This window comes from Canis lupus, chromosome 25, assembly GCF_011100685.1.
Source record: "Canis lupus familiaris isolate Mischka breed German Shepherd chromosome 25, alternate assembly UU_Cfam_GSD_1.0, whole genome shotgun sequence".
Taxonomy (NCBI): Eukaryota; Metazoa; Chordata; class Mammalia; order Carnivora; family Canidae; genus Canis; species Canis lupus.
The window spans coordinates 18,621,617-18,648,557 of NC_049246.1; the positions used below are offsets into that span (position 1 = coordinate 18,621,617).

At 38.3% G+C, this 26,941-nt stretch overlaps 1 protein-coding gene across 5 annotated transcripts in view; it reads left to right on the plus strand.

The window, feature by feature from the left end:
• Nucleotides 1-4,670: 4,670 nt before the first annotated feature.
• CENPJ (centromere protein J) overlaps nt 4,671-26,941 on the plus strand; it is a 53,365-nt gene continuing 31,094 nt past the window's right edge. For 2 of the 5 annotated variants that reach the window (XM_038573547.1, XM_038573551.1), the window contains exons 1-7: nt 6,895-7,031; nt 11,858-12,367; nt 12,910-13,033; nt 19,341-19,640; nt 21,693-21,804; nt 22,634-22,736; nt 22,864-24,496. In XM_038573547.1, the coding sequence (XP_038429475.1) occupies nt 11,924-12,367; nt 12,910-13,033; nt 19,341-19,640; nt 21,693-21,804; nt 22,634-22,736; nt 22,864-24,496 (2,716 nt within the window). In that variant the 5' untranslated portion in view covers nt 6,895-7,031; nt 11,858-11,923. Of the gene's footprint in view, nt 4,891-5,689; nt 5,888-6,627; nt 6,787-6,894; nt 7,032-11,857; nt 12,368-12,909; nt 13,034-19,340; nt 19,641-21,692; nt 21,805-22,633; nt 22,737-22,863; nt 24,497-26,941 lie in introns of those variants that run through there. The other 3 variants (XM_038573550.1, XM_038573548.1, XM_038573549.1) reach the window with 3 other exon arrangements.

Consider the following 26,941-nt stretch of genomic DNA (forward strand, 5'->3'; position numbering starts at 1 on the left):
AAGAGCGCCACACCAAGACACATTATAATGAAGTTGCTAAAAGAGACAGGAATAATTTGTCCCATACAAGCAATTATCAAGGAGATCAATAGCCAATTTCTCAGCAGAAACTGATACTGGAGAGCTTGGTTCTTGTCTCACGGAGTCAAACAATGAATCTCGCAGACAGCAGAGTGAGCAAAGTGATAAAAGTTAAAGCAGAGATACAGAGAAAGCTCTCAAAAATGAGAGAGGTCCTGACAAGGTTGCCACTGAGGGCTTTTATGGTCTGTCTTTTAAAGGAAACTGACCAGGAAACTTGGTAAATTTCTTGTCAATATCAGGGTGGATATTTAGAACAAACATGGTGGACTTAAAACTATCATAATAACAAACTAGATGTTTTTGCAAATATGAGCCCAAACAAGGTGTTCCCTTCTTTGAGATTAATATCTCATCCATAACATTTCTCTACACCTGGGATTTCTGTGATTACTTAGTAGCCATTAAAAGGGGATAATCCCTAACATTGTGGAGCTAGGGAGCCAGGTTTATTTATTTATTTATTTTTTTCTGTTTTTACGATCTTATCTCTGTTTTCTTGGGATGGGTAGGAGCCTAACTCTGGGCCTTTCCCTCATCTTTCCCTGCCTAGCCCCTCTGCTCCTAACTTGTTCCTAAATCAAAACCCTGGAGGGGATCCCTGGGTGGCTCAGCAGTTTAGCGCCTGCCTTTGGCCCAGGGCGCAATCCTGGAGTCCCGGGATCGGGTCCCGCATCGGGCTCCTGGCATGGAGCCTGCTTCTCCCTCCTCCTGTGTCTCTGCCTCTCTCTCTCTCTCTGTGTCTATCATAAATAAATAAATAAATCTTTAAAAAAAAACAAAAAAAAACAAAACCCTGGAGGCCAGAAGGATAACATATCTGAAGAGCTGAAAGAAAAAAAAAAAAACCTGTCAACCGAGATTTCTACACCCATCAAAATATTGTCCAAAAAAAATGAAGAAGTAAAGATATTTCCAGATAAATGAAAACTGAAGGAGTTCATTACTAGTTGGTCTGTTCTACTGGAAATGCGAAAGGGAGTCTTTTACTTTGAAATAACAGTAGACAGTAAAGTGAAGCCAAATAAAGAAAGAACAACTGGTAAAGGTAACTACATAGGTAAATATACAGGCCAATAGAATTATATTTTTGGTTTGTAACTCCTCTTTTTTCCTAAATGAAATAAAATAGACAACACATATAATATTATAAAGCTATGTTAATGGCCTCACAATGTATAAAGATGTAATTTGTGACAATAATACATAGAAAAGAGTGAGGGCTGGAGATATATAGCAGCATAGTTTCTGTATACTTTTGAATCTAAGTTGGGTTTTTCTTTAAGATTTTATTTACTTATTCATGAGAGACAGAGAGAGAGAGAGAGAGGCAGAAACACAGGCAGAGGGAGAAGCAGGCTCCCTGTGGGGAGCCCGATGCAGGACTCAGCCCCAGGACCCTGGGATCATGACCTGAGCCAAAGGCAGATGCTAATCACTGAGCCACCCAGGTGCCCTCCAAGTTGGTTTTAATCAAACCAGGTTGTCTTAAGCTTAAGATGCTAATTGTAATCCTAAAGGTAATCACAAAAAAATAAAAATAAAAATATTCATAAAAGGTAATGGGAAGGAAATCAAAATGGTATATTAAAAAAATCAATTAAACACAAAAGAAAACAATAATGGAGAAACCGAGGAACCAAAAAAGAAGACATAACAGCAAAATGGCAGAAGCTCATCATTAGCAGTAACTGCTTCAAGTATCCAAATAAACGGAAAGGTTGGCAGAATGCATTAAAAGAAAAAAAACAAAACCAAAAACCCACCATGATCCATCTATATGTTGTCTGCAAGAAATTCATTTTAGATTCAAAGACGTAAATAGGTTGAAAAAGAAAAAATGAGGAAAAGGCATTCCATGCAAATAGTAACCAAAAGATAGCAGGAAAAGCTACACTAAGTAAATTTTCAGTCAAAAATTGTTACAAGAGACAAAGAAGGACATTATCTATTAATAAGAGTCAATACATCAAGAAGATAGAACATTTATAAATAGGGGCACCTAGGTGGCCTAGTTGGTTAAGTGTATAATTCTTGATTTTGGCTCAGGTCATGATCTCAAGGTCCTGCGATCAAGCCCTGCATTGGCCTCCTCACTCAGGAAGAAGTATTCTCTCTCTCCTTCTCCCTCTGCCCCTCCCTCTGCTCTCTCTCTTTCTCTCTCAAATAAATAAATAAATATTTTTTTTTTAAAGAACATTTATAAGTATATACACATCTAACAACAGAACCCCAAAATACCTGAAGAAAACATTGACAGAATTGAAGGAGGAAATAAGATTAGTTCTACAATAATAGCTGGAGACTTCAATATCCAATTTCAATATTTGATAGAACTAGAAATAATATTAATAAAGAAATAGACACTATAAATCAATAAGGACTAAAAGACAAATATAGAACATATAATAATTGCATAACACATGTTCACTTAATTCTTTTAAGTGAACATGAAAGTACTATAGGGTAGACCATATATCATGAATTTTCAGTAAATTTAAATAATTGAAATCATACATATTACTTTCTCTGACCTCAGGGGAATAAAGCTAGAAGTCCGTGACAGAGAAAAACTGGAAAAATAGCAAATATGTGGGAATTAAACAAAACCCACTTAACCTGTGGGTCAAAGAAAAAAAATCACAAGGGTAATCAGAAAATACTTTGAGATAAATTAAAATAAAAACACATTATACCAAAATCTAGGAGACGCAATGAAACTGCTCGGAAGAAATTTATAACTGGTCAATGACTATATTAAAAAAGAAGGAAGATCCCAAATTAACTCAAATTACACCCCAAAGGACTAGAAAAAGAAGAATAAATTAAACTCAAAGCCAGCATAAGGAAATAATAATGATTAGAGCAGAGGTATATGAAATAGTGAATAGAAAAGTAGAATTAATGAAATCAAAAGTTGGTTTTTGAAAAGATCAACAAAACTGACAAAATTTTAGATAGACTGACAAAGATAAAAGAGGAAAGGCTCAAATTGATAAAATCAGAAATGTAAGTGGGGGTCATTATTACTGGTCTTCTAGAAATAAGGTTTATAAGATAATCTATGAACAATCATACATCAACAAATTAGATAACCTAGATGAAATGGAGAAACTCCTAGAAACACAAACTACTACTATTTGCTTAGGAAGAAATAGAAAATATGAATAAATATATTGATTGAGATAATAATCAAAAGCCACCCACTGAAGAAAAGCCCAGAATCAGCTTGCTTCACTGGTAAATTCTAGGAAACATTCAAAAAAGAATGTGCCTGACACATAGGAACTACTCACTATTTTGGATATGGATACTAGGATATGCAAACTGGTAATTTTCATATTTGTGGAAAGTAAATGGGCTGGTTTAAAAATGTGTAATAGGGATCCCTGGGTGGCTCAGCGGTTCAGCGCCTGCCTTTGGCCTGGGGCATGATCCTGGAGTTCCAGGATCGAATCCCATATCAGGCTCCCTGCATGGAGCCTGCTTCTCTCTCTGCCTGTGTCTCTGCTTCTTTCTCTCTCTCTCTCTCTTTCTCATGAATAAATAAATAAATAAATATCTTAAAAAAAAAAATAAAACTGTGTAATAAAAGCAGGGGTGCCTGAGTGGCTCGGTTGGTTAAACAGCTGACTCTTGATTTTGCTTCAGGTCATGATTTTGGGGTCCAGGGATCAAGCCCTGCTTTGGGCTCTGTGCTCTGTGGAAAGTAGGCTTAAACATACTCCCTTTCCCACTGCCACTCTCCCTACTTGTGCTCTCTCTCAAGTAAATCTCTTTTTTTAAAAAAGCGTCTTATTTATTTGAAAGAGAGAATGAGTGGGGGCAGGGGGAGGAAGAGTTGAGAGGGAGAAGCAGACTTCCCACAGTACAGGGAGCTAGACACAGGGCTTGATACCAGGATCCTAAAACCATACCTGACCTGAAGGTAGCTAACTGAGCTACCCAAGTGCCTTGACAAAGAAATCTTTTTTTTTTTCTTAGATTTTATTTTATTTATTCATGAGAGGCAGAGAGAGAGAGAGAGAGAGAGAGAGAGAGAGAGAGAGAGGCAGAGACACAGGCAGAGGGAGAAGCAGGCTCCATGCAGGGAGTCCGACGTGGGACTGTATCCTGGGTCTCCAGGATCTCACCCCAGGCTGAAGGCAGCACTAAACCGCTTGACCACTGGGGCTGCCCGATAAAGAAATCTTTTAAAAAAATATGTAATAAAAACCTAGAGATTGCTTTGAAAACTATCAGGCAATTACATAAAAATCTCAATTCTTATTTTCAAGAAGATGGTAACAATATAGGAGGTGTGACAAGTATAGTATTGCTCTGCTGTGATCATAGCAATGATTCAGGGTAGAATTCTACTTTGTGTATTTGACATTATTGCTCAGACATTCTAGAATGTAATGGATGTGATAATCCCTTTGTTACTTAGACTTACAGGTTTCCATATTTTGCTGCAAGTCCAATGCACCAGCAATAGTTTTATCTTTATTAAAACAGGATTTATTTTTTAAAAAGATTTTATTTATTCATTAGAGACACAGAGAGAGAGAGAGAGAGAGACTGAGAGAGAGGCAGAGGCACAAGCAGAGGGAGAAGCAGGCTCCATGCAGGGAGCCCCGACGTGGGACTCGATCCCAGGTCTCCAGGATCATGCCCTGGGCTGAAGGCCACCCACGCGTCCCTAAAACAAGATTTTAAACAAGCTGTCTTCCAGCATCCAACACGGTTGATTGAAACTACTTTACTGCGATAAAATTCTAGAAATCTGAGTTTGGGGCCTCAGTGAAGAACTCCCTCTCTTCCCCATAGGTAAAGTGGGCTGTAGGTTTTCTTGCTTTTGCCTAGAGGCTGGATACTTGAATCTCTGTGTCGTCCTTTCTAGCCTGGGTGATACTAGCATGGGGACCATTCTTTGACCAGGCCTACAACTCTGTCTTCACTTAACAGAGCAGTCACTACTATCACCAGCCCAACAGTGGAAAGTTGTTAACTCTCTGAACATCTTTTATAGCCAGATGAACTATGTTAAAATAATATTATTACCAAACAATTTGATAATAATACGGCATTATTTTGTGTCTTCAAAACCATTTGACATGACCTGTAGAGCTGGGCTTTAATAGACAAAATGAGTTCAACAACAGTTGAAGTCATGACAAAAATGAAAGCACCTTGATGGATAGGTTTATGGTATAAATTGTGGTAATGGTTTCATGGGTGAATACTTATCTCCAAAAGTTGTCAAATTAACTATGTATAGCTTTTTGCATGTCAGTCATACCTCATTAAAGTGTTTTTTTAAAAAGTGAAAACACCTCCAGTTGCTTAATTTTTTACAAGGCAGGTGTTACGCTGTTTTTGTATATCTTTAATTTAATCTTCTTGACGATTCTATGAGGTGGGTATTGTCATCATCCCATTTTGCTGATTAGAAGTTGAGTGCTAAAGACTACAAAGCGTTTTGTAAGTCACCAAGGTAGGATTCGACCTCAGGATTGCCTGACTCCAGAGCAGAGGCTCTTAACCATTGTAGTATAGTGCTCTCCTGCCTCCTGTGATGGCATAAAGGATTTTATCAGAATGGATGATTTGTGGTTGAAACCCGTGGGATGGGAACCCTTAGCCTAATTTTCTCTACAGCAGTGCTTGAAGATGCAGCAGGATAGGAGCAACTGATGAGGCTGAATCTTTGATAGTCTGGCGTAACAGAAGCTGAAGTCCCTCCCTCCTACCCCTTCTATCTTGTGATGGATTTTGAGGACCCTTCACATTTAGTGAGCAGTTTTGAGAATTACCTGGGCTACAGGTGAACACTTCTATATTAGTACCTTGATTTAACAACCGGTTAAGACTTGAGTGCGGTAAGAGACTCATTTATTAACAACAACCAGTATGGTACTACATGCCACGTTAGAATAAAAATACAGTAGTAAAATACGGGCATGAAATAAAGGATATGGTGACTATCCGAAAAGATACAGGTTTTAAGAGAAGCAATGAAACTTTTGGGCATGCTTTTTCAAGCCAAAAGACAATATAAAGGAAGAAGAGCATACGGATCCTCATAAAGCATCTTAAATAGTTGTGTGATCTCGAAAGTCTTGGGCTTTGGTTTCCTTGTTCATAAGGGAAATTTTTTAAAAAAGCAAATTCAAAACCTTTAGGGAAAGTATTTTTGAAGTAGTTAGCACAGCATTTTTTTGGGGGGCGGGGCACATTTCTGTGAAAGTGCTTTTCAGTTATCTGTAAGCCGCGGAGCCTCGTGCAGCCCCACTTCTCTGTGGGGCGATTAAGGACACAGCCCCCGAACTGTGCACTTGCAGTGTCCGAGGAGTTCAAACAGGTAGTGGACAGGCAGAGCCCGACCACCTACGGTCCACACGAGGAGGGGGGGCGCATTCTCACCGGGCTACCTCTGCCTGAAGGTGCGTGGGGCCGTCCGACCCCGCCACAGCCGCCAGGGCCGGTCCGTACTGTCAGCCCTGAGTCTCGGCGTCCCCTGCTCTCCTAGGAACACGGAGACCGCCTTCTCGCAGAGGCGCGCTCCTCGGTCCTCAGGGCGGGGCGGGAGCCGCGCAGGGAACAGCTCCGCTCTGTCACGGAAGTTCGCTCCAGGAACGGTTTTTCCCGCCCGCCCAGCCGCCCGCAGACTCCAACCACAAGCCCGCCGCCGAGGCGGAAGGCGCCTCGCCGTGAATCCCTTAGGTAATGTCCGCCGCGGCGACCCAGCTGGGAATGGTAGTTTGCGTGAGTCCTCCAGGGCCCGCACGCAAGTGCAGAGGGGGCCGGTGGAGACTACATTTCCCAGGAGCCCTCGGGTCGGGGGGGCGGAGCCGGCCTTGGGGGCGGGACTCCAACCATAGGCGGCGATTGTGGCGGCTCATTCATAAGTGCAATGGTGGTTCTTACTGTGGTTTGAGTGGACTGAGAGGCCGAGGGACCGCGGAGCGGTAATTTGTGGATGGAAGGAGCCGGGGGGGCGCGGGGGTGTGTGTTTGCAGCGTGGCGTCCCAGTGTGCCGGCTATGTGTGGGAGGGCTGGCTCCGGCGGGACGAGGGCGGCGGCGGCCAGCGCCAGGTCGGGGTTCGGCCCAGCTCCGCGCAGTTTGTGCGGAGCCTGCCTTTCAGGGGCTCTCGCCGCCCTTCAGGTGTGCTGTTCAGGAACGCTGGGAACACGGCCGGCTCGGGCACACAGTGCGGAGGGGCGTTGCTTTCCATCGTTGGGCCCGGCGGTCACCGATGACCATCAGGCAAGAGCAGTCTTTTAAGGGTTTACTGTGGATTCGCGGTTTTCGAGGACCTGCGTTTTGGGAGACTGATAAGTCATCTCCTAAACCAGCTAGTTAAACGGTCGAAGGGTGACTTGGAATTAATTGCTCGTGTCCTCTTTTTCCTGCCAGGATGCAGAGCATTAATCCCTCCAGACTGCTTTAAGAATATTTACGTAGCACTCTGGGGGTAGCGAGGCTGTGACTTTGTTTCACACACATCTTCGTATCTAAAAAATCCGAGTCCGCATACTAATCCTCTCTAGGCATTTTACTGTATATATGTGTTCCCATTAGCAAGGCCTTAATATTAATAATAAGTAGCAGGTTAAAGTGAAACAGTATTTTTATTCTTCATGCTGACAGTAAATACACTTTGGGAATCATATTCATGAAATTGAAGGAATAGAGCTGCTTGTTTTTAAGTGGTTTGTTTTAAGATGAAGATGTCTTGAGTGCTGCAACACAACCATACTTGCACTTTTTAGTCTAGTAGGGAACTTGTCTAGTTTTTGATGTCACAAGATAACCTTGTAGCTTGTGTCCTTCCTACACTTGATCTTAGCCAAAAGGCCGAGAAGCGATGCTTGTGTCCTTCCTAAATCTGGATTTCAAATTTTCCTGCTGAAGTCTTTTGAATTTAACATACATTACTAGGTTGATTTTGGTGAAAAGTTGTTACCTTTTAGGCAGGGTTTCAACTAAAAAATAATTAGAATTAATTTGCTGAGAACAGATTTTTAAAAATTATTCAGTAAAAACAGATATTCAGTAAACTGCCCTGATCTTAAGTGTACTACCCAAGTATATACCCCGGTGTAATCACCAGCAGCAAAGATAATAACACTCCCTATCAATCCTGAGGGCAGAAGCCTCTTCTCAGTCAGTGCTAACCCCAGCAAGATAGATAACCATGAGTCTGACTTCTGTTCTTATAAATTTATTTTGCCTATTCTTGAACTTCATATTAAATGGAGACAGTGTGAATTTGTTGAGACTTGGGCTCAACATTACTCATCCATGTTTTTTGTAGTAGCAGTTTTTAAAAATAAGTGAACAGCTGTGGTTCTCAGACTGGGATATCAGTGAGAAAAATCACATTGTCACTTTGGTCTTTGTTTATTGAATAGTTTTGCGAGCATTCCTTTAGTCTTGTTTTTTCTCTGAGCAGTTCTACAAACTGATGATTCATAGTATTTGCATATACGAATTGAACATTTTTAACAACTGTACCCATGACACTATTTCAGGATCCTACTTAAGAAAATGGAGTACAGTTATGTATGCCATTATACACAGCAAAGCAACAAGGGAATCAGCAGTCTCTTGTTTTAAAATTCCATTAAATCCAGTTTTAATAAAATGACACTTTTTTGTTTGTTTTTGTTTTTGTTTTTTTAGCCAAAAAACTTTGTTTTTATTATTAAACCTTGTACAAACCTGAAAAGTAAACAATAAACTGGCAATAAACAACATGAAGTCTTCCCTCCCGCAGGAAGGAAGTTCAAACTGTAATAAATTAATATGTCAAACTTAGTTAAATAAATAAATTAATAATGAATTATTATTAAATTAAATGTCAAACTGTAAGCCATAGGCAGAAGTTTACTGTCAAAAAGAGGGAAAGTACACAGCAAGGCCATAAAAATCGGACAACCACATTGGGAAACACTTGACTCTGTTTATGTAATTGTTAAATATTCCAAAAACAGTTCAGTCTTCTGCAACAACAACCAACAAAGTGTATCACAGGACGCTCCTGACAGTCCCACTGGCAAGCTCAGTGCAACAGGGGTAGCTACGGGCTCGGTGGATCCAATTACGAAACAAAGAACAGCTTGTGAAAACAGTCCCCTTTTTTATTCCACACGTACTGTACACACAACCGGAGAAGGGCAACAGCTACTCCATTATTATTTTTGTTGTTGTTGTTCAGTGATGTAAGCAGCACTTATAGAAGTTACAAGAAAAATCCTGTAAGCATCCAATCCACCCAGTGAAGAAACGGAAATGTAAGGCTTTTTCTTCACCTTGTCTTTGCACCCTCCCCACCCCCACCAAGAAAAAGGCTCAAGTATTTAAAACAATTTATAGGCGTATGACACTGTCTTTTGGTTCTTTCTCATTTCTCCCCTTAAAGACATGGTTATAGTAATTCTTTCCTTTCTCCATCCTCCTCAACCTACAGACATGCTTTTATTTCTCTTGTCTTAAAAAATCTTTCTTCACCGTGCTTCCCTGTTCAGCTACTGTCATATTTATTTCCTTCCCTTTATAACAAAATTCCTGGAAAGAGTTAGTTGTCCTCAGTTTCTCATTCTTGTATGTATTTCCTCCATTCAAGCTTTTGCAGCCTTCCTCTTCCCCCAGGCTGCTCTCATTGAAGTTATCATGACCTTTACTTTGCTCAATTCTATAGTCTGTTCTCAGTTCTCCTCACCCTTCATCTCTTAACAGCATTTAACACATCTCTTTCTTCCTTAAAACATTTTTTTCACTTAGCCTCAAGGACGCTGTACTTTCTGCATCTTCTCTCTTTTGTCTACCCTTAGTCACTTAATGACCTCACCCAATGTCAAGGCTTTAACTATCTTCTGTATCCTAAGGATACTCACTCATATTTATACTTCACAGTGTTGGCTTCATCCATGAATCCCATTCTTGTGTGTCCCGCTGCCTATATGGTGGTGACTGGAATGTCTTAAAATGTCTGAAATTCAACTCTTGATCTTTCATTCCCCCAAACCTGTTTCATCCCCAGTTTTTTCCATTTCGGTTAATGGCAACATTGTTCTTCCATTTGCTCAGCCAGAAAATTTTAAGGAAAGAAGGGGAGGACCCTGGTGACCTAAGGAGTTTTGGTAGATGATAAAGGAGAACTAGTAGATGATATAGTTAGATCATATGAGGTTCAAAATTTGTTGGTGTTTATGGTGGGGGAAGGAGAATCATCTAGAAGCAAAAAAGGGCAATAAGGAAAACACATATCTACTTCTAGGCCCATGGTACAGAGTATGGGCTCTGTTGGAAGAAGTGTTCTCAGGAAGTTGAGATGAGGTTGACGGTAATAGGAGATTTTGCTAGTGATGGACTTTAGGGATGGAGATAGAATAGGCATGTACATGGACATCAGAGTATTAGAGGTAAAGGTAAAGGGTGGCTTAGGAGCCAGGTCCTTCTCATGGTGATGGATGTAAATAAGTTTAAACACATAAAGAGATAAATGCTGAAGAATTCAAGGTAGTTGGCAGTAATGGGGCTGTAAGAATAGGTAGGGGCATCCTGCAAATGAAGGTTTTCAATGTGAAGGCTGGGTCTTACTCTGCCTCTCATAGCTGCTCCTTGTCCTTCCTCCACCAGGTCTTTAAGTTTATCTCCTAAAGGAGGGCTCCCTGTCTACCTTATCTGGACTTGCAAATCTCCTTCCCCCACGTCATTTTAACTCCTTAACAGTTATTACTGTATAACATACTGTATAATTTACTTTTATATGCATGTATTTTCTCCACTAGATTCTGACTTATTAACTGCTATATGCCTAGTGACTAAAATAATACCTGGCACAAAGTAAGAACTCAATGAATATTCATTGAGTAAAATCAATCATACAGAGGAGGAAGAGCTTATCTTCTGTGTGGTGGCCATTTAAGTTTATTGCACAGTGACTGACTTACACTAGGAATTTGGTTATTTTAGGGTGTGATTCATAGAGAGTAGTTGTCCTATGATATGAACCAATGTAATTTTTACTGTTAAACATTGAATGAGCACAAATACTTTATAATACTGAATTTATTTTCAATAATACAACCTTAGTTCTGATTTAATTATAACTTACAAACATTTATAAAATTTCTTCTGTTTGTCAGGAATGGATGGTGCTAGGCATAGATGAAAATGCAGGTGACTATATCTTCAAAGAACTGACAGCTTGGTAGATTATAAACACAAAAGCAAAGTACCACTAATACTGAGATGAATGCCAAAATAGTGATGTCAGAGACCTCTGGGAATACAGATGAGGGACTGCTTGGTGGGCAAAGGGTTAGAAGGGGAATGAGGCAGTAAGACAAAGTGAGAAACCGTGCCAGTGAAGCTGTGGGGACGGTGGTGACCTTTGTAACTAGAGAAAACATGGGTTCCCCAGTTGGACAAAGAAGCCATGTTGGACTAGGGCCCAAAGCATGGAAGTGTTTAATATGGGTAACATTTGATAGTGATTGTGGCTTTTGGTAATCGAACAACTTAGAAGGTACTTTAACTCCCACAGTGTTAGGTCAACTGATTTAGTACTTATATAAAATCATCAGTAATCAAATGATTAGAAGGGAACTTGGGTTTTTGATTCACTCAATTTGGATGTTTTTAAGACTTAAAAGAAACCACATAGCTTAATGCCTAACTGGTTGCAGTCTTTGTATTTGAAATATTCAGTAGATTTTTGTGCTAGTTCAAGTTTTCATAGAATAGCTTTAACCATTGCTTTTTGTTGGAATCTTCTTTCTACAGGTTTTGGAAATTAATAGCTCTTCTAGCTTTTACATTATTTAAATATAATAGTGTCATTGAACTAAAATGTTCCTGATGCCAACCTCTTCCGAGTTAAACAGTGGGCAGAGCTTCTTAACCCAGTGGATGACCAATCCTTCTCGGGCTGGGGTCATATTAAATCGTGGATTTCCTATTTTGGAAGCAGATGAAGAAAAGCGAGCAAATGTGAATATTTCTACCAGCTTTCCTGTTAAAGCCTCACGTTTTTCAAATAGCTTCAGCTTTATAAGTGAAGAAGATTCACTTCATGAAGAACAGAAGTTGGAGTCTAACAGCCCTTATAAACTACAGTCAGATAAACCTGAAACACATACAGTATTTCCTTTAACTAAAGAAGGACCACAAATAGTGGCATGTCAAGATGCTCCTGGACACTGGGAAGACAACAAAAATGACTTTATCTCAGATCTTTCGAGTGAATGCAAAGAAGTGGCCTATAAAGACCCACTTTTTAAAAAGCTTGAACAGGTACAACAAGATTCAGCCTAATATGTATTTGCGTTATTTCAAGTTTCTGTTGATGATGAAAAGTCACCTGTTCAGAGCCTCTTATTTCTTCCCCTTTCCTGTAAAATCCTCAAAATACTAAATGTTGCCTTTTGTCTAATGTGAACATTATCACAGGTTTGATATGTAAGATATAACACTTGAGGTCACAACATCTTTAAGTTTCTGTTTTATTTGGTAAAAACTAAATTAGAAATGGTTGATCAAATATTAGGGGGACAAAATTGATCATAAATGTATGGATACCTTCCTATTTTAAGAATCCTTGGATTCAAATGATTTTTTCTGTTTCTTAATTGGGACAGTCGATACAGTTTCCTTCATAAGAAATAGCATTTTGGAGTTTTGGTAGCAGATGTAGTTACTTAGTAATCTCTCTTTGAAACTCTTTATCAGAGATGATATGAAAAGGAAGAGTAGAGGGATTAAGATAAATATAAGGAGCAAAGATCCATAAAGAAATATAAAGTGAGTTTAATCAAATTAATTTTATGTTTGAAAAGCTGAAAGAAGTACAACAGAAGAAGCAGGAACAGCTGAAGAGGCAGCAGTTAGAGCAACTACAAAGACTCATGGAAGAACAAGAGAAGCTGCTTACTATGGTGTCTGGGCAACACACACTCCCAGGTATTTTTTGCTTAGAGCCTTCACTTAGTACAACAGGGGACAGTTACATACATTTCTCACCTTTAGTTGTTTGGCAGGTTATTACTACCATTTCTCTATCATATACTGTAAATTCCAGTTTTTTTTAGGGGCCTTGTAGAGAATTGTGAAATCGTGGTCATGTTGTATAATTGAGATAAGTGGGAACTGTGCCATTCTGGAGCATGTGTGTCCTGCTTAAAGGCATTCATATTTATTTATATTAAAATTTTAAGAAGACGTAGCAGCATAAAAGATCTACAGCCAAATTTGGCCCAGAGTTCCTGGCTTACAATCTTTGCCTGAAGAATAAAAAACTCCTTGGGGTCATAAAATTAAATATGTATAGAAGCCACTCTGCTGAGCAGAAGAACCACACCAAAGATGTTTTCTATGGTGGTAGATGACAGAATTGTTTTGTTGTATGCTAGATCAATTACAAGAAAGAATGACAGGATTATCAGGAGAAAATAAACCTGTTGAATGTGATCTAGAACAGTGGTTTTAAAAGTTGTTTGACCATCCCACATTATAACAAAAACATTTAAACTCATAATTTCAAAGAAATTTCATAAATCAGCCCTTATTGGTGAGCCTGGCATGTAGCAAGGATATTTTCTATTTATTTTATCCTATTCTTGGTCATTAAAAAAAATGCCAGTTGTGATTCTGATGATAAAATTACTAATGGATTGTGTCCCACAGTTTAGATCTGGAGCAGTGTGTTTGCTTCTCAGGGCAACCTTTAAGAGACACACTACTGATTTAGGAAAAGTGCCTGTTCTGTTCAGAGGTTGCACTGGGAATTGAGAATACAGAGAAGAAAAGACATTGGCAGAGGAGTGTGTGAAGTGTAGCTGGATGGGATTTGGGGATTGGTAGTAGTAGTAGTAATGAGAAATGTACCAAATGAAGAATGGTTTAGAGAATAGGATGCTTATTTAAGCAAATATAGAGAACATAGTGTGTGTCTTGAACTAGTTGAATGGTTCAGGGTTCCTTTATGTAATACATAAAGAGGACAATCAGGATCATTTAAATAACAACCTGTGATAGATATAGCACTATGGTAGAGCAATAGGAAAGCAGATTTCAGTGTTCTTAATATAACAACTAACCCTAATCAGTTATAGAACATTGCTTTTAGGGCAGTGGTTTTCATAGTTTGGTCTCAGGACCACTTAATACTCTTATATTACTGAGGACCCCAGAGAGCATTTGTTATATGGGCTATAGCTGTTGATATTTACTGTATCAGAAATTAAAATGGAGAAATTTAAGAACTAATTCACTTAAAATAATAACCAGTTACATGTTATCATAACTAACATTTTTTTTTTAAAGATTTTATTTATTTGGCAGAGACAGCACAAGCAGGGGGAGTGGCAGACAGAGGGAGAGGGAGAAGCAGACTCCCTGCTGAGCACTGTGGGACTCTATCCCAGGAACCTGGGATCACTACCTGAGCCAAAGGCAGATGCTCAACTACTGAGCCACCTAGGCACTCCATAGCTAACATTTTTTTTTTAATTTTTAATTTTATTTTATTATTTTTTTAATCTTATAAATTTATTTTTTATTGGTGTTCAATTTGCCAACATATAGAATAACACCCAGTGCTCATCCCGTCAAGTGCCCACCTCAGTGCCTGTCACCCAGTCACCCCCACCCCCTGCCCACCTCCCCTTCCACCACCCCTAGCTCGTTTCCCAGAGTTAGGAGTTTTTCATAATATTTTTTTTTTAAGATTTTATTTATTTATTCATGAACATTTTTTTAAAGATTTTATTTATTCATTTATTTATTCATAACATTTTTTTAAGATTTTATTTATTCATGATTTTATTTATTTATTCAGAGAGAGAGAGGGGCAGAGGGAGAAGCAGGCTTTCTGCAGGGAGCCCGATGTGGGACTCAATCCCTGGACTCCAGGATCATGCCCTGGGCTGAAGGCGGCGCTAAACTGCTGAGCCACCCGGGCTGCCATAGCTAACATTTTTTTTTTTTCAAATTTTTTTTTTATTGGAGTTCAATTTGCCAATATATAGCATAACACCCAGTGCTCATCCCGCCAAGTGCCCCCCTCAGTGCCCATCACCCAGTCACCCCAACCCTCTGCCCACCTCCCTTTCCACTACCCCTTGCTCGTTTGCCAGAGTTAGGTGTCTTTCATGTTTTGTCACCCTCACTGATATTTTCACTCATTTTTTCTCCTTTCCCTTTATTCCCTTCACTATTTTTTATTTATTTTTATTTTGTTTAATAAATTTTTTATTGGTGTTCAATTTGTCAACATACAGAATAACACCCAGTGCTCATCCTGTCAAGTGTCCACCTCAGTGCCCGCCACCCAGTCACCCCCCACCCCCTGCCCATCTCCCCTTCCACCACCCCTGGTTCGTTTCCCAGAGTTAGGAGTCTTTCATGCTCTGTCTCCCTTTCTGATATTTCCCACTTATTTTTTCTCCTTTCCCCTTTATTCCCTTTCACTATTTTTTATATTCCCCAAATGAATGAGACCATATAATGTTTGTCCTTCTCCGGTTGACTTATTTCACTCAGCATAATACCCTCCAGTTCCATCCACATCGAAGCAAATGGTGGGTATTTGTCATTTCTAATGGCTGAGTAATAAACCACATCTTCTTTATCCATTCATCTTTCGATGGACACCGAGGCTCCTTCCACAGTTTGGCTATTGTGGACATTGCTGCTATAAACATTGGGGTGCATGCAGGTGTTCCAGCGTTTCACTGTATCTGTATCTTTGGGGTAAATCCCCAGCAGTGCAATTGCTGGGTCTTAGGGCAGATCTATTTTTAACTCTTTGAAGAACCTCCACACAGTTTTCCAGAGTGGCTGTACCAGTTCACATTCCCAGCAACAGTGCAGGAGGGTTCCCCTTTCTCTACATCCTCTCCAACATTTGTTGTTTCCTGTCTTGTTAATTTTCACCATTCTCACTGGTGTGAGGTGGTATCTCATTGTGGTTTTGATTTGTATTTCCCTGATGGCCAGTGATGTAGAGCATTTCCTCATGTGCTTGTTGGCCATGTCTATGTCTTCCTCTGTGAAATTTCTGTTCCTGTCTTTTGCCCATTTCATGATTGGATTGTTTGTTTCTTGGATGTTGAATTTAATAAGTTCTTTATAGATCTTGGATACTAGCCCTTTACTGATATGTCATTTGCAAATATCGTCTCCCATTCTGTAGGTTGTCTTTTAGTTTTGTTAACTATTTTGCTTTGCAGAAGCTTTTTATCTTGATGAAGTCCCAATAATTCGTTTTTGCTTTTGTTTCCCTTGCCTTCATAGATGTATCTTGCAAGAAGTTGCTGTGGCCAAGTTCAAAAAGGGTGTTGCCTGTGTTCTCCTCTAGGATTTTGATGGATTCTTGTCTCACATTTAGATCTTTCATCCATTTTGAGTTTATCTTTGTGTATGGTGTAAGAGAATGGTCCAATTTCATTCTTCTGCATGTGGATCTCTAATTTTCCCAACACCATTTATTGAAGAGACTGTCTTTTTTTTTTTTCCAGTAGATGGTTTTTCCTGCTTTGTTGAATACTAGTTGACCATAGAGCTGAGGGTCCCTTCTGGATTCTCTATTCTGTTCCATTGATCTATGTGTCTGTTTTTGTGCCAGTACCACACTGTCTTGATGACCACAGCTTTGTAGTACAACCTGAAATCTGGCATTGTGATGCCCCCAGCTATGGTTTTCTTTTTTAATATTCCCCTGGCTATTCGGGGTCTTTTCTAATTCCACACAAATCTTAAGATGATTTGTTCCAATTCTCTGAAGAAAGTCCATGGTATTTTGATAGAGATTGCATTAAATGTGTAAATTGCCCTGGGTAACATTGACATTTTCCCAATATTAATTCTTCCAGTCCATGAGCATGGAATATTTTTCCATCTCTTTGTGTCTTCCTCAATTTCTTTCAGAAGTGTTCTGTAGTTTTTAGGGTATAGGTCCTTTACTTCTTTGGTTAACATTTTTTAATGAAAAGGCTTCTCTAAAAAATTAGAAGAATGGCAGAGTTTTATATATTTGAAAATCTCTTTTTAATTTCTGTCTTAAAAGAGCTCAGCTTCTATCTGCTTCTGTGTTCAACCTCTTAAGTTATATTGTTTTGCTTGAAGTATGTGAAAAAAAAATTCAGCTTCACATGGGTGTTTAATTGGAAAAAGGAAAGAGGAGTACTGTAATAGCCTTTTCAGGTACTTGTGGTTATTTCTTTGATGGTACACCCAAATCTAACAAGTGGCCGTTTCTTAGTGGTGATTCATAGTATAGAGTCTGAAACAATACTAACGTACTTTTTAATACTCTGTTACATAAAATACATTGAATATCTTGGCTTTTTTTTTTTTTTTTTTATCTTGGCATTTTGAATGACTCTTATCATGCATGATCTGATAAAATTGTGCTTTGGTTACTTGGAAAATAGTGGTTCACTGAGTTATTTGGGTCTTTAAAATACTGTAATATCAAAAAATTATATCCATTAGTACACTACAGATCTCATCATAAAAGGCCTGAAGTATTATGAAGCTGTTAAGCCCATAGTGGTAGACATATTTAATGAGTTCTCATTTGTACTTGAAAGTTCAAATTTTACCGTTCTTAACAAATACTGTCAGTTATTTTCCTTGAAGTAACTAGCTCACTTGTTTCATTTTTGTGGAAATATCTATCTGCCAAGTACCTATCTATTTACCAAGTACAAGTAAAAATGATGTTCTTTGAGAGAAGTTGTTAGTTGAGCTTACAACTCAAAAAATGACACAGTCTTGGTTTGTAGCAGAAGTGATTTATGTATACTTTTTGTTTTGTCCAATACAATGTTCAGAAGATGTGTACTCAACAGTTAAAATTCAATTAAAAAATTAATAATTTTTGTAACTTTACCTAGGACATTCTTAAGGAAAACTGTTTTTTCTTTTCTTTCTTTGTTTTTAACTGCAAGTGCTTGGTGGTGACTCACACAGTGACTGCTAGCACAGTTGGGTGCTGCTGTCCTGCTTTTGAGTGAAGACACCAGGAACTTCCATTTTGTTCTTGCATCATCAGTGCATGTGTTGGCAAAGTGAAAAAGGCAAATACTATCTTTATATTTTATGAAAATAGATTTGACCTGGTAGATGCTGTGAAAGAATCTTAGAGACCTTCAGGGGTTTGCAGACCATACAGTTTGAGAACTGCTACTTTGGGCTATTGCACTTTTATCAAAGCGATCTTCAATCTGAAGTGGGATGACTATTAGTCAAAAATATTTGGATAGGGAGAGTATTATTGTAAAGGAAAGGAGGTCAAACCTGATAATCAGGACCTACCTGATTTCCAGTTTTATTTGTGGGTTGGAGGTAAGGCAGATGGGTATGAGCCATCCAGGCACTGCTAAAGGTTTTATTTTTAAGTAATATCTACAATCAATGTGGGGTTGAACTCCCAATCCTGAGAGCAAGAGTCACATGCTCTACTGCCTGAGCCAGCCAGGTTGCCCTCACTTCTAAATTTTGTTGAGACATTCTAGGATAAGAGAGGTATAGTGGCAGGATTTCAAGGGGATGGTACAGCAGGTAGGATGGAGATTTGCCATCTACCGTTCAAGAATTAGAAATTAGAGATATATTAAAAAAAGAAATTAGAGATATATAGAAGAAGAATCTCTGTGTTTATTTCAAAAGCAGAGACTAAAAAAAAAAAAAGTCTAGAAGTAATACAGGAAATTTAGAAACTACAGAAATGTACAAAACAGAAAAGTCATCCATAATTCTACCACCTGAAGATACCAAAATGTTAACAGTAATCTAGAGGAAAGTTGTTTTTCAAGGCTGTGACACAGGGCATTTGTCATTAGGAACTATTCAGATCATTTGCAGCCATCTGCATTGGTGCTCTCTGTGTTTGTCATGGGGTTGCAGAGTTGACAATTCCAGCAGTGTTTCTTATAGATGGAACATGAATAATGCCTTCCAGAATTTGCAGTACTGCAGCTCTGCCAGGTATCCGCTGTCTGCACATGAATTGTAATATAAATATACCCTTAATTAAAATTATGCAAGAGTCATTTTTAGACTTTTAAAATGTCATGATTTTGTTGGAGAGTGTTTCCTAATAAAGAAGAAAAACACTTTTTTCACTTTGGAGAAAACCTGGTGAGTAGGGATCACTAACAGAAAATAAAATATTCTAGAAAGTTAATAGTTTTAATGATTTTTTTTATTTTTTTTTATTTTTATTTTTTTTTATTTTTATTTTTTGATTTTTTTTAATTGCAAGGTTTAACCCTACTACCTGATGATCAGAGCCAGAAGTACAGATCTCCAGGAAGTCCAACCACCCTAGAGAAAAACACACCCTTCCTACCATCATATATCCATCAGAATCAAACCCAAGAAAAAATGCACACTTCCAGTGTTTTAGCTGATGAACAAAACAACTTCTGTAGAACTACTCATCCAGATTTTGTCTTAACTTCAAAAAGTGGTGCTTCTCTCAGTTTGTTTTGTGAGGCACAGTATCAAGAAGCACTTGTGAAAAAAAATGATCTGAAGGAAGAAAACCATAACCATTCTATAGGTGAGTTATTTCTCTCTTCTGTTTCTAATTAGCAGTGTTATCAAGGTGTGCTAAGATAAGTCCTTTCTGCATTTTTTTCTTGTCCCTTGTGTCTTTAATTCTGAGCCCCTACATGTTGCACAGTCAGTGATCCTGGATTGGATATAGAGCTGGACATAGAATTTGTGACTTTCTAAGAACAATTGCAGTACTCATGCTGACTTCATACCTCACAGGATAGTGCAGGGTCTTCAAGGTAGTGAGTTCCTTGTATGCCATTTTAATTTGAGAGCTTAGAAATAGTTTGAGGTTGATTTAAAATGTGCATGGTGATGGTGGTGGGAGGACATGATAGAAGATGTAAAATGTAGGAAATAGGTTCTTGATGGCAGTTAATTATTCAGAAAAGAAATCCCCTCCAACCCCGGACATTCCATTTGTCCTCACTGCATCTCTGTAATCCCAGCACCTAGCATGTTCCTGCCAGAGTACTGACAGTGGCTGATGATCTGAACTCATGGAGCTCTCAGGGCATTTGCTTCTGGTCTTTTTTTTTTTTTTTTTTTTTTGACTCCTTTTTCTATGCCCCACTCCCCCCTCCACTTTTTTTTTTTCTTTTTTTTTCATTTTGTAACTGTGGAATATTGTATAATTGTGTTCTTTGCCCTCTCAACATGGAAAATGGTTATGGTACATTCTGTGGTCTTCATAACCATAATTTTTTTAAAAAGATTTTATTTATTTATTCATGAGATACTGAGAGAGGCAGAGACACAGGCAGAGGGAGAAGCAGGCTCCATGCCGGGACCCTGACGTGGGACTCGATCCTGGGTATGCAGGATCAGGCCCTGGGCTGAAAGCGGCGCTAAACCGCTGAGCCACCCAGGCTGCCCCCTAACCATAATATTAATGGTTGTCATCATTATGCTAGTCGTCAAATAATGTACCAGTATTTAATATTCTCTGCAGTAGGGCTGAGGTGTTTCTCATATTTTGAATTTAAATTTAATTTTCAATTTTAATGGTGTTTTCATGAATATGTTCTTTGGAGTAATAAAAAAATATAAATATGACAGAAGGTGTCTACACTTACTACTTATACTTAGGATTGAGCACCTTTGTGCATAATAGTTTATTTCTAATTTGGAATAGTTCCTTAGAATGGAAGATCTGATGCCTTTAAAATATTTTTAAACAGTATACTCTCTTAATCTTTTATTTTGGAAAATGATGAACATCCGGAAAACTTAAAAGTCCACTGCAATGATTAGCAGTAGACCTTGATTCAACAGTTAATATTTTGCCATATTTACTTTCTATATATATTTGTATTGTGTATATATATTTATACCTACCTCTGTATCTCTGTCTACATTTGTATGTAATTTGCTCAGTCATTTCATTGCAAGTAACATGCAGATATTATATCATTTTAAATATTTCAGCATGCATCAAGTAAAAAATTAGAACATCCTTCTGTACAGCCCCAATACTATTCTGTAATACTCAAATCCATTTTAGAATTCCTATTATCCCAAAAATATCTTTTAAAGGTTTTTTTTAATAAGTTCCAGTCAAATTCATCTATTACATTTTGTTGTTAGGGCTCTATAGTCATTTTTAATTTAGAAAAGCCCACACTTTCATAACATTAACCTTTTGGAGAATGTCATGTTTTAATTAGGGTTTTATAGTTTATTTTTCTCATATTAAAGAAATCCTTGAGTGTTCTAAAATCTTTGGCATATATTACTTTTTTTTTTTTTAAGATTGATTTATTTCAGAGAGAGGGAGTATGGGTGAAGGGGTGGAGGGAAGGACAGAGAGAGTGGGAGAGAGGTAAACTCCCTGCTAAGCACGGAGCCCATTGTGGGGCTCACTCCTACAACCCTGAGACCATGATCTGAGCTGAAATCAAGAGTTGGCTGTCCACCTGACTGAGCCACCCAGGTACCCTGGTATAGCATTACCTTTGAGAAATATTTTTTTTAGAATAGTAACTTGTAAAATTCTCAAGTTTTAAGATTTTATTCTTTATCTTTTGGAACTGAATTTTCCTAATTTTTATCCTAGGAGAAGATATTTTACCATGTTGGGAGAAAGTGACCGAACCGATTCAGGAAGGGAATGATGAGAATGTAAAAAAAATTGGTGGTTCTTCAGAAGTGGCTAATATTGAAGAAAGGTATCATCTATGTTGGAAGGAATAAGAAAAGTGACAGTTTAATGTAATAGCCAGCTATTAAGATAGAACATTTTCTTTTTTTTTGAAAGACCCATGGTTTTATTGTTTTTGTTTGAATATCCTTTTAAGTATAATGTTGAAGATACGACTTATCACATTGTTAGCAACAGATAACGGTTGGGGAGATACATTAGTTCAAGTACCTTTGACATTGTATTAGAAGAACTGAGCAGGTTTTTCACCAAAGAGAAAAAATCTGGATAAAATTAGTCTTCTCTCAAATAGTTAAGCAAATCCCGTTTTGGCAAAGACAGAAACAAATTAATATTGAGTCTCACTTTTGTTGTCACCTATAAATTATAATTAGATAAGTTTGGTTACAGAATTTAAAAATCTTATAACAGATAAAATAATACTGAGGTTTATTATTTTCTTAGATATTTGAAATATTTTAATATATGTTATGATGGGCAAATGATTTCTGATTATTGCTCTATTTAGATTGTCAAGGCTCCTTAAAGATGGATATTTGATGAACTATTAAAAATTATTTTAAAGTGATACAATGAATATGTTATTTCAAAAGTTAGTTTACAGGCATTGTATGGACTTCAGAAGATTTTTTTTAAAATCATGTGTAGAGTGTTGTATGCTTATGTATTTTGGGAGATGGAGTGGGATTATAGCTTTCATTGGATTCTTAGAGGGGGGTCTGTGACTTTGAAAAAGGTTAGTTCGTAGTGTAGTTAAGGGTGTCTGTGTCAGGCACACTGTCAGATATTCACCACATCTTTATTTGCATATTCAATAATTTTATTTTTATGATTAGACCTATTAAAGCTGCAATCAGAGAAAGGAAACAGACATTTGAAGACTACTTAGAAGAACAAATTCGACTGGAAGAGCAAGAACTGAAACGAAAACAGCTAAGGGTAGGCATTTCCACTATTCTGATTAAGTTAGCTAAGGCTTTAGAGATTTGTTTATAGTTTGTGTTAAAAATAACTTTGAGATAACTTGGATATACAGAATTAATTCAAATATTTTTCTCTATTTTAGGAAGCAGAAGGGTCATGCCTAATCAAAGCAAAACCAAAACAACCATTCTTGAAACGAGGAGAAGGTTTAGCTAGATTTACTAATGCTAAATCTAAGTCTCAGAAAGGGAGAGAAAGTAAACTAGTGACTAATCAGAGCATTTCAGAGGACCAACCTCTGTTTAAAATGGATAGACAACAATTCCAGCGGAAAACTGCTCTTATAAATAAGGAACTGTGTACAGAGAACCCTCCCATTAAAAAGAGCAATAAAGGTAGAGCCAAGAGTGGTTTTGTCACACTCAATCAGAAGCCAAAAGTGATTAAGAATAGTAACAGGAGAAGTCTTCCTCCATCAGGATTGAAAATACCAGGAGGGAAGAAATGTGATGTGCAGTTTAGAGACCAGATCAAACTAGAAAAAAAAGTTGAGTCTAATAATAGAGAAAATGTACCCGAGTGTGCAAAACCTTGTGATATTGGTTGCAAAGTCTGGAATAAGACACAAGGTAAAGACAAACTTCCTCTTTCGGCAGGACTGGTCAGCTGCATGTCTTCTAGTAGCCCCAAAAATGAGACCTTGAAAAAGTCAGAATCTTCTCTTGATATTTCTCTTCAGAAAAAGTTAGAGAATTGGGAACGAGAAAAGGAAAAGGAAAATTTGGAGTTAGATGAATTTTTGTTTTTGGAACAAGCTGCTGATGAAATATCGTTTTCCAGTAATTCCTCATTTGTACTGAAGATCTTAGAGAGGGACCAGCAGATCTGCAAAGGTCACCAGCTGTCTTCCACCCCTGTCAAAGCTGTACTACAGCAGGAGATGGGGACACTGGATCCTGTTACTCAGTGTAACCACAGTGAGGCCCCAGACTGTACAGAACCTGGAAATGAGGATGAATGTGAAATCACACCTGACCAACCTGATTCAGCATTCTCACCTGAAGGATATAGGGAACAGTCCTGTGAAGTCAGTAGGAGAGCATTCCAAATGAGCACTTCTGAAAACCAGACTCGGTGGAATGTGAGCAATGATGAAGGTGTCATGGAGAGTGACAGTAGCACAGACTCTGAGGAGCAACTTGACGTTACCATAAAGCCATCAGCTGAGGATAAAGAGAGGGGTTTCAGCAGCAGGGAAGATAGTCCACAAGTCTGTGATGGCAAGGGGCCTTTTAGGGATGCTGGGACTCAAGAAGATGATAAAAAGAGAGATGTTGATTTAGATCTGTCAGATAAAGATTACAGTAGCGATGAGTCTGTCATTATAGAAAGCTTGAAAAACAAAGTTTCTGAGTCCTCAAGAAGACCTTCATCCATAAGTACAAGTGAAATTGACTTTGACGATGAAAGAACTTGGACTGACCTGGAAGAGAATTCATTTAAACATGATGCTGTTCTTGGGAATGAGGCCGTTTATGGGACTCCTCAAACAGCCTACCCTAAGGATGAAATATGTGTATTGGACAAAACAATAAAAAGGAAAGTTGCACCAGTCAAAAAGGGAGAAGACTTGAGCAAACCCAGTAGGAGCACAAGCCCTCCTCCTACATCGGATCTCATGATGAAATTCTTCCCTGCTTTGAAATTGAAACCAAAAGCAGGTTCACACTTAGGAAATGAACCCAAGTTAAACCCAAGTCAAGACCAACCACCTGGTAAGCAGCATTATAAAATAGGTATTGGGATGTTCTAAATTTCACATTTACCTTATCAGTCTGCTGTCAGAATGCTTAAAATCCTAATCTTTCTCATTGCTCAGTAGTGTAATTAGGTGATTTGATTTGTTTTGTAGATCTAAATAATAGTCACTAGAATAAAAGGTTGGGATGCATTGTGATTTCAGATTTTTCAAATTTAAGCCTATGCCTTATTCTCAAGGATTTATTTATTTATTCAATTTTATTTTTAAAGATCTTATTTATTATTCATGAGAGACACAGATAGAGGCAGACATAGGCAGAGGGAGAAGCAGGCTCCCTGTAGGGAGCCTGATGTGGGCCTCGATCCCAGGACCCTGGGATCACAACCTGAGCCGAAGGCAGATGGTCAACCACTGAGCCACCCAGGTGCCCCTCTTAAGGCTTTAGAATTAATTAATTTATTGTAAAGTGAGGTAATACTTTTATAACCAGAGAGTACCCAATTTATGGTTTGTGTTACGGTGAACTTTTGTGTGTGCACTTTTTAAAATGACTATGTTTTTACTTAATTTTTTTTGCTACCTCATGCACTGACTTGCTAAATAGGACCAAGAAGAAACACAGTGAAATTGAAGTGTCCTTTCTTCCCTGGACATGGACTCCTAGTTCCCTTTCCTAGAGGAACTTACATTCCCATTTCATTTGTGTATTCTAGAAAGATTCTGTGCATATGAAAGCATATATGGGGGGGATGGGTATATAATCTTTCCATACAAATGAAAACATGTTTTTTTATATACCATTCTTCACCTTTTTTTTAAAGATTTTATTCATTTCATTTATTTGAGAGAGCATATGACAAGGATGGGGAGGAGGGGAGATGAGGGATGCAGGGAGAGGAGAGGGAGAAGCAGACTTCCTGTTGAGTGTAGAACCCAACACAGGTTTCAAACTCAGACCCTGAGATCATGACCTGAGCCAAAGGCAGACCCTCAACCACTGAGACACCCAGGCATCCCTGATGGGCATTTTTTTTTTAAAGAATTTATTTATTTATTCATGAGAGAGAGCGAGAGAGAGAGGCAGAGACACAGGCAGAGGGAGAAGCAGGCCCCATGCAGGGAGCCCGACATGGGACTCGATCCCAGGTCTCCAGGATCAGGCCCTGAGCTGAAGGCGGTGCTAAACTGATGAGCCACCTGGGCTGCCCCTGATGATGGGCTTTTAAAACTCATGTTGAAAAACTCCTTTCCATTATATCATATTATAAACTCTGAATGCCTAGGAAGGCATAAGTGCTTTAAAATACAAATTATAACTTAAACTAATACTCTGATTTTAAAAATAGTTCTTTTTGCAGAAAGTTTGGAAGCTTATAGAATAAAAAGTGTTTACAACTATCCAAAGTTGATGTGATATCATTTTGAGATATTTCCTTCTAGTCATTTTTCCCATGTATTTTTAATATGGTACAGGTATTTGTTAAAACTTACCTTTTCTGGGGCACCTGGATGGCTTAGTTGGTTAAGCATCTGCTTTAGGCTGAGGTCATGATCCCAGCGTCCTGGGATTAATCCCTGCATTGGGCTCCCTGCTCAGTGGGGAGTCTGCTTCTCCCTCTGCCACTCTTCCTGCTCATTCTCTCTCTCAAATAAATAAATAAATAAATAAAATCTTAAAAAAAACCTTACCTTTCTTTTTTGACCAGGTGTATAATATACGTTGTCTTTAAAACTTTGTGTATTTTAAAAATGGTTGCAGAACATTATATGAACACATTATTTTATTCAGTAATTTCCTTAATGTTGGATACTTGTTATTTTTCACTATTAGGAATAACACTACAATGCATATTTTTATGCAAAAATAAGTTTTTCAAAAGGGTAGTGGAAGGACAAGTATCAGCTATTTACTCTTTCAATAGGAAATTTGGTATGGAAAAAGTCTTAATTTGTATTTTTGTGACTATTGGAGGTAAACTTTGATTTTGGTGTTGGTTAGTGCTTTAGCTGTCTTGTGAATTACTTATTTATGTTCTTAAGCTATTCATATATGTGTATATATTTATTCATTTTTTAAAAATTTCTTTTTAAAGACATTTATTTTTTTTGGAGAGGGAGAGACCATGTGTGAGTGGGGAGAGGGGCAGAGAGAGAGGGAGAATCCTTTAGCAGACTCCTTGCAGGGTGGGGAGCCTGACATGGGGCTTGATCCCAGGATCCCAAGATCATGACCTGAGGAATCAAGAGTCGGCCATTCAACTGACTGAGCCACCCAAGCATCCCTATTTATTTATAACTGAAAGAAAGGGAAAGAGCATGGGAGCTGGGGTAGGGAATGGGGGAAGAGGGGAAGAGAAAGAAGCAGACTGACTCCCTGCTGAGCTCAGGGCCCAACACATAGTTCCATCTCACGAACGTGAGTGAGATCATACCTGAACTGAAACCAAGAGCCAGTCGT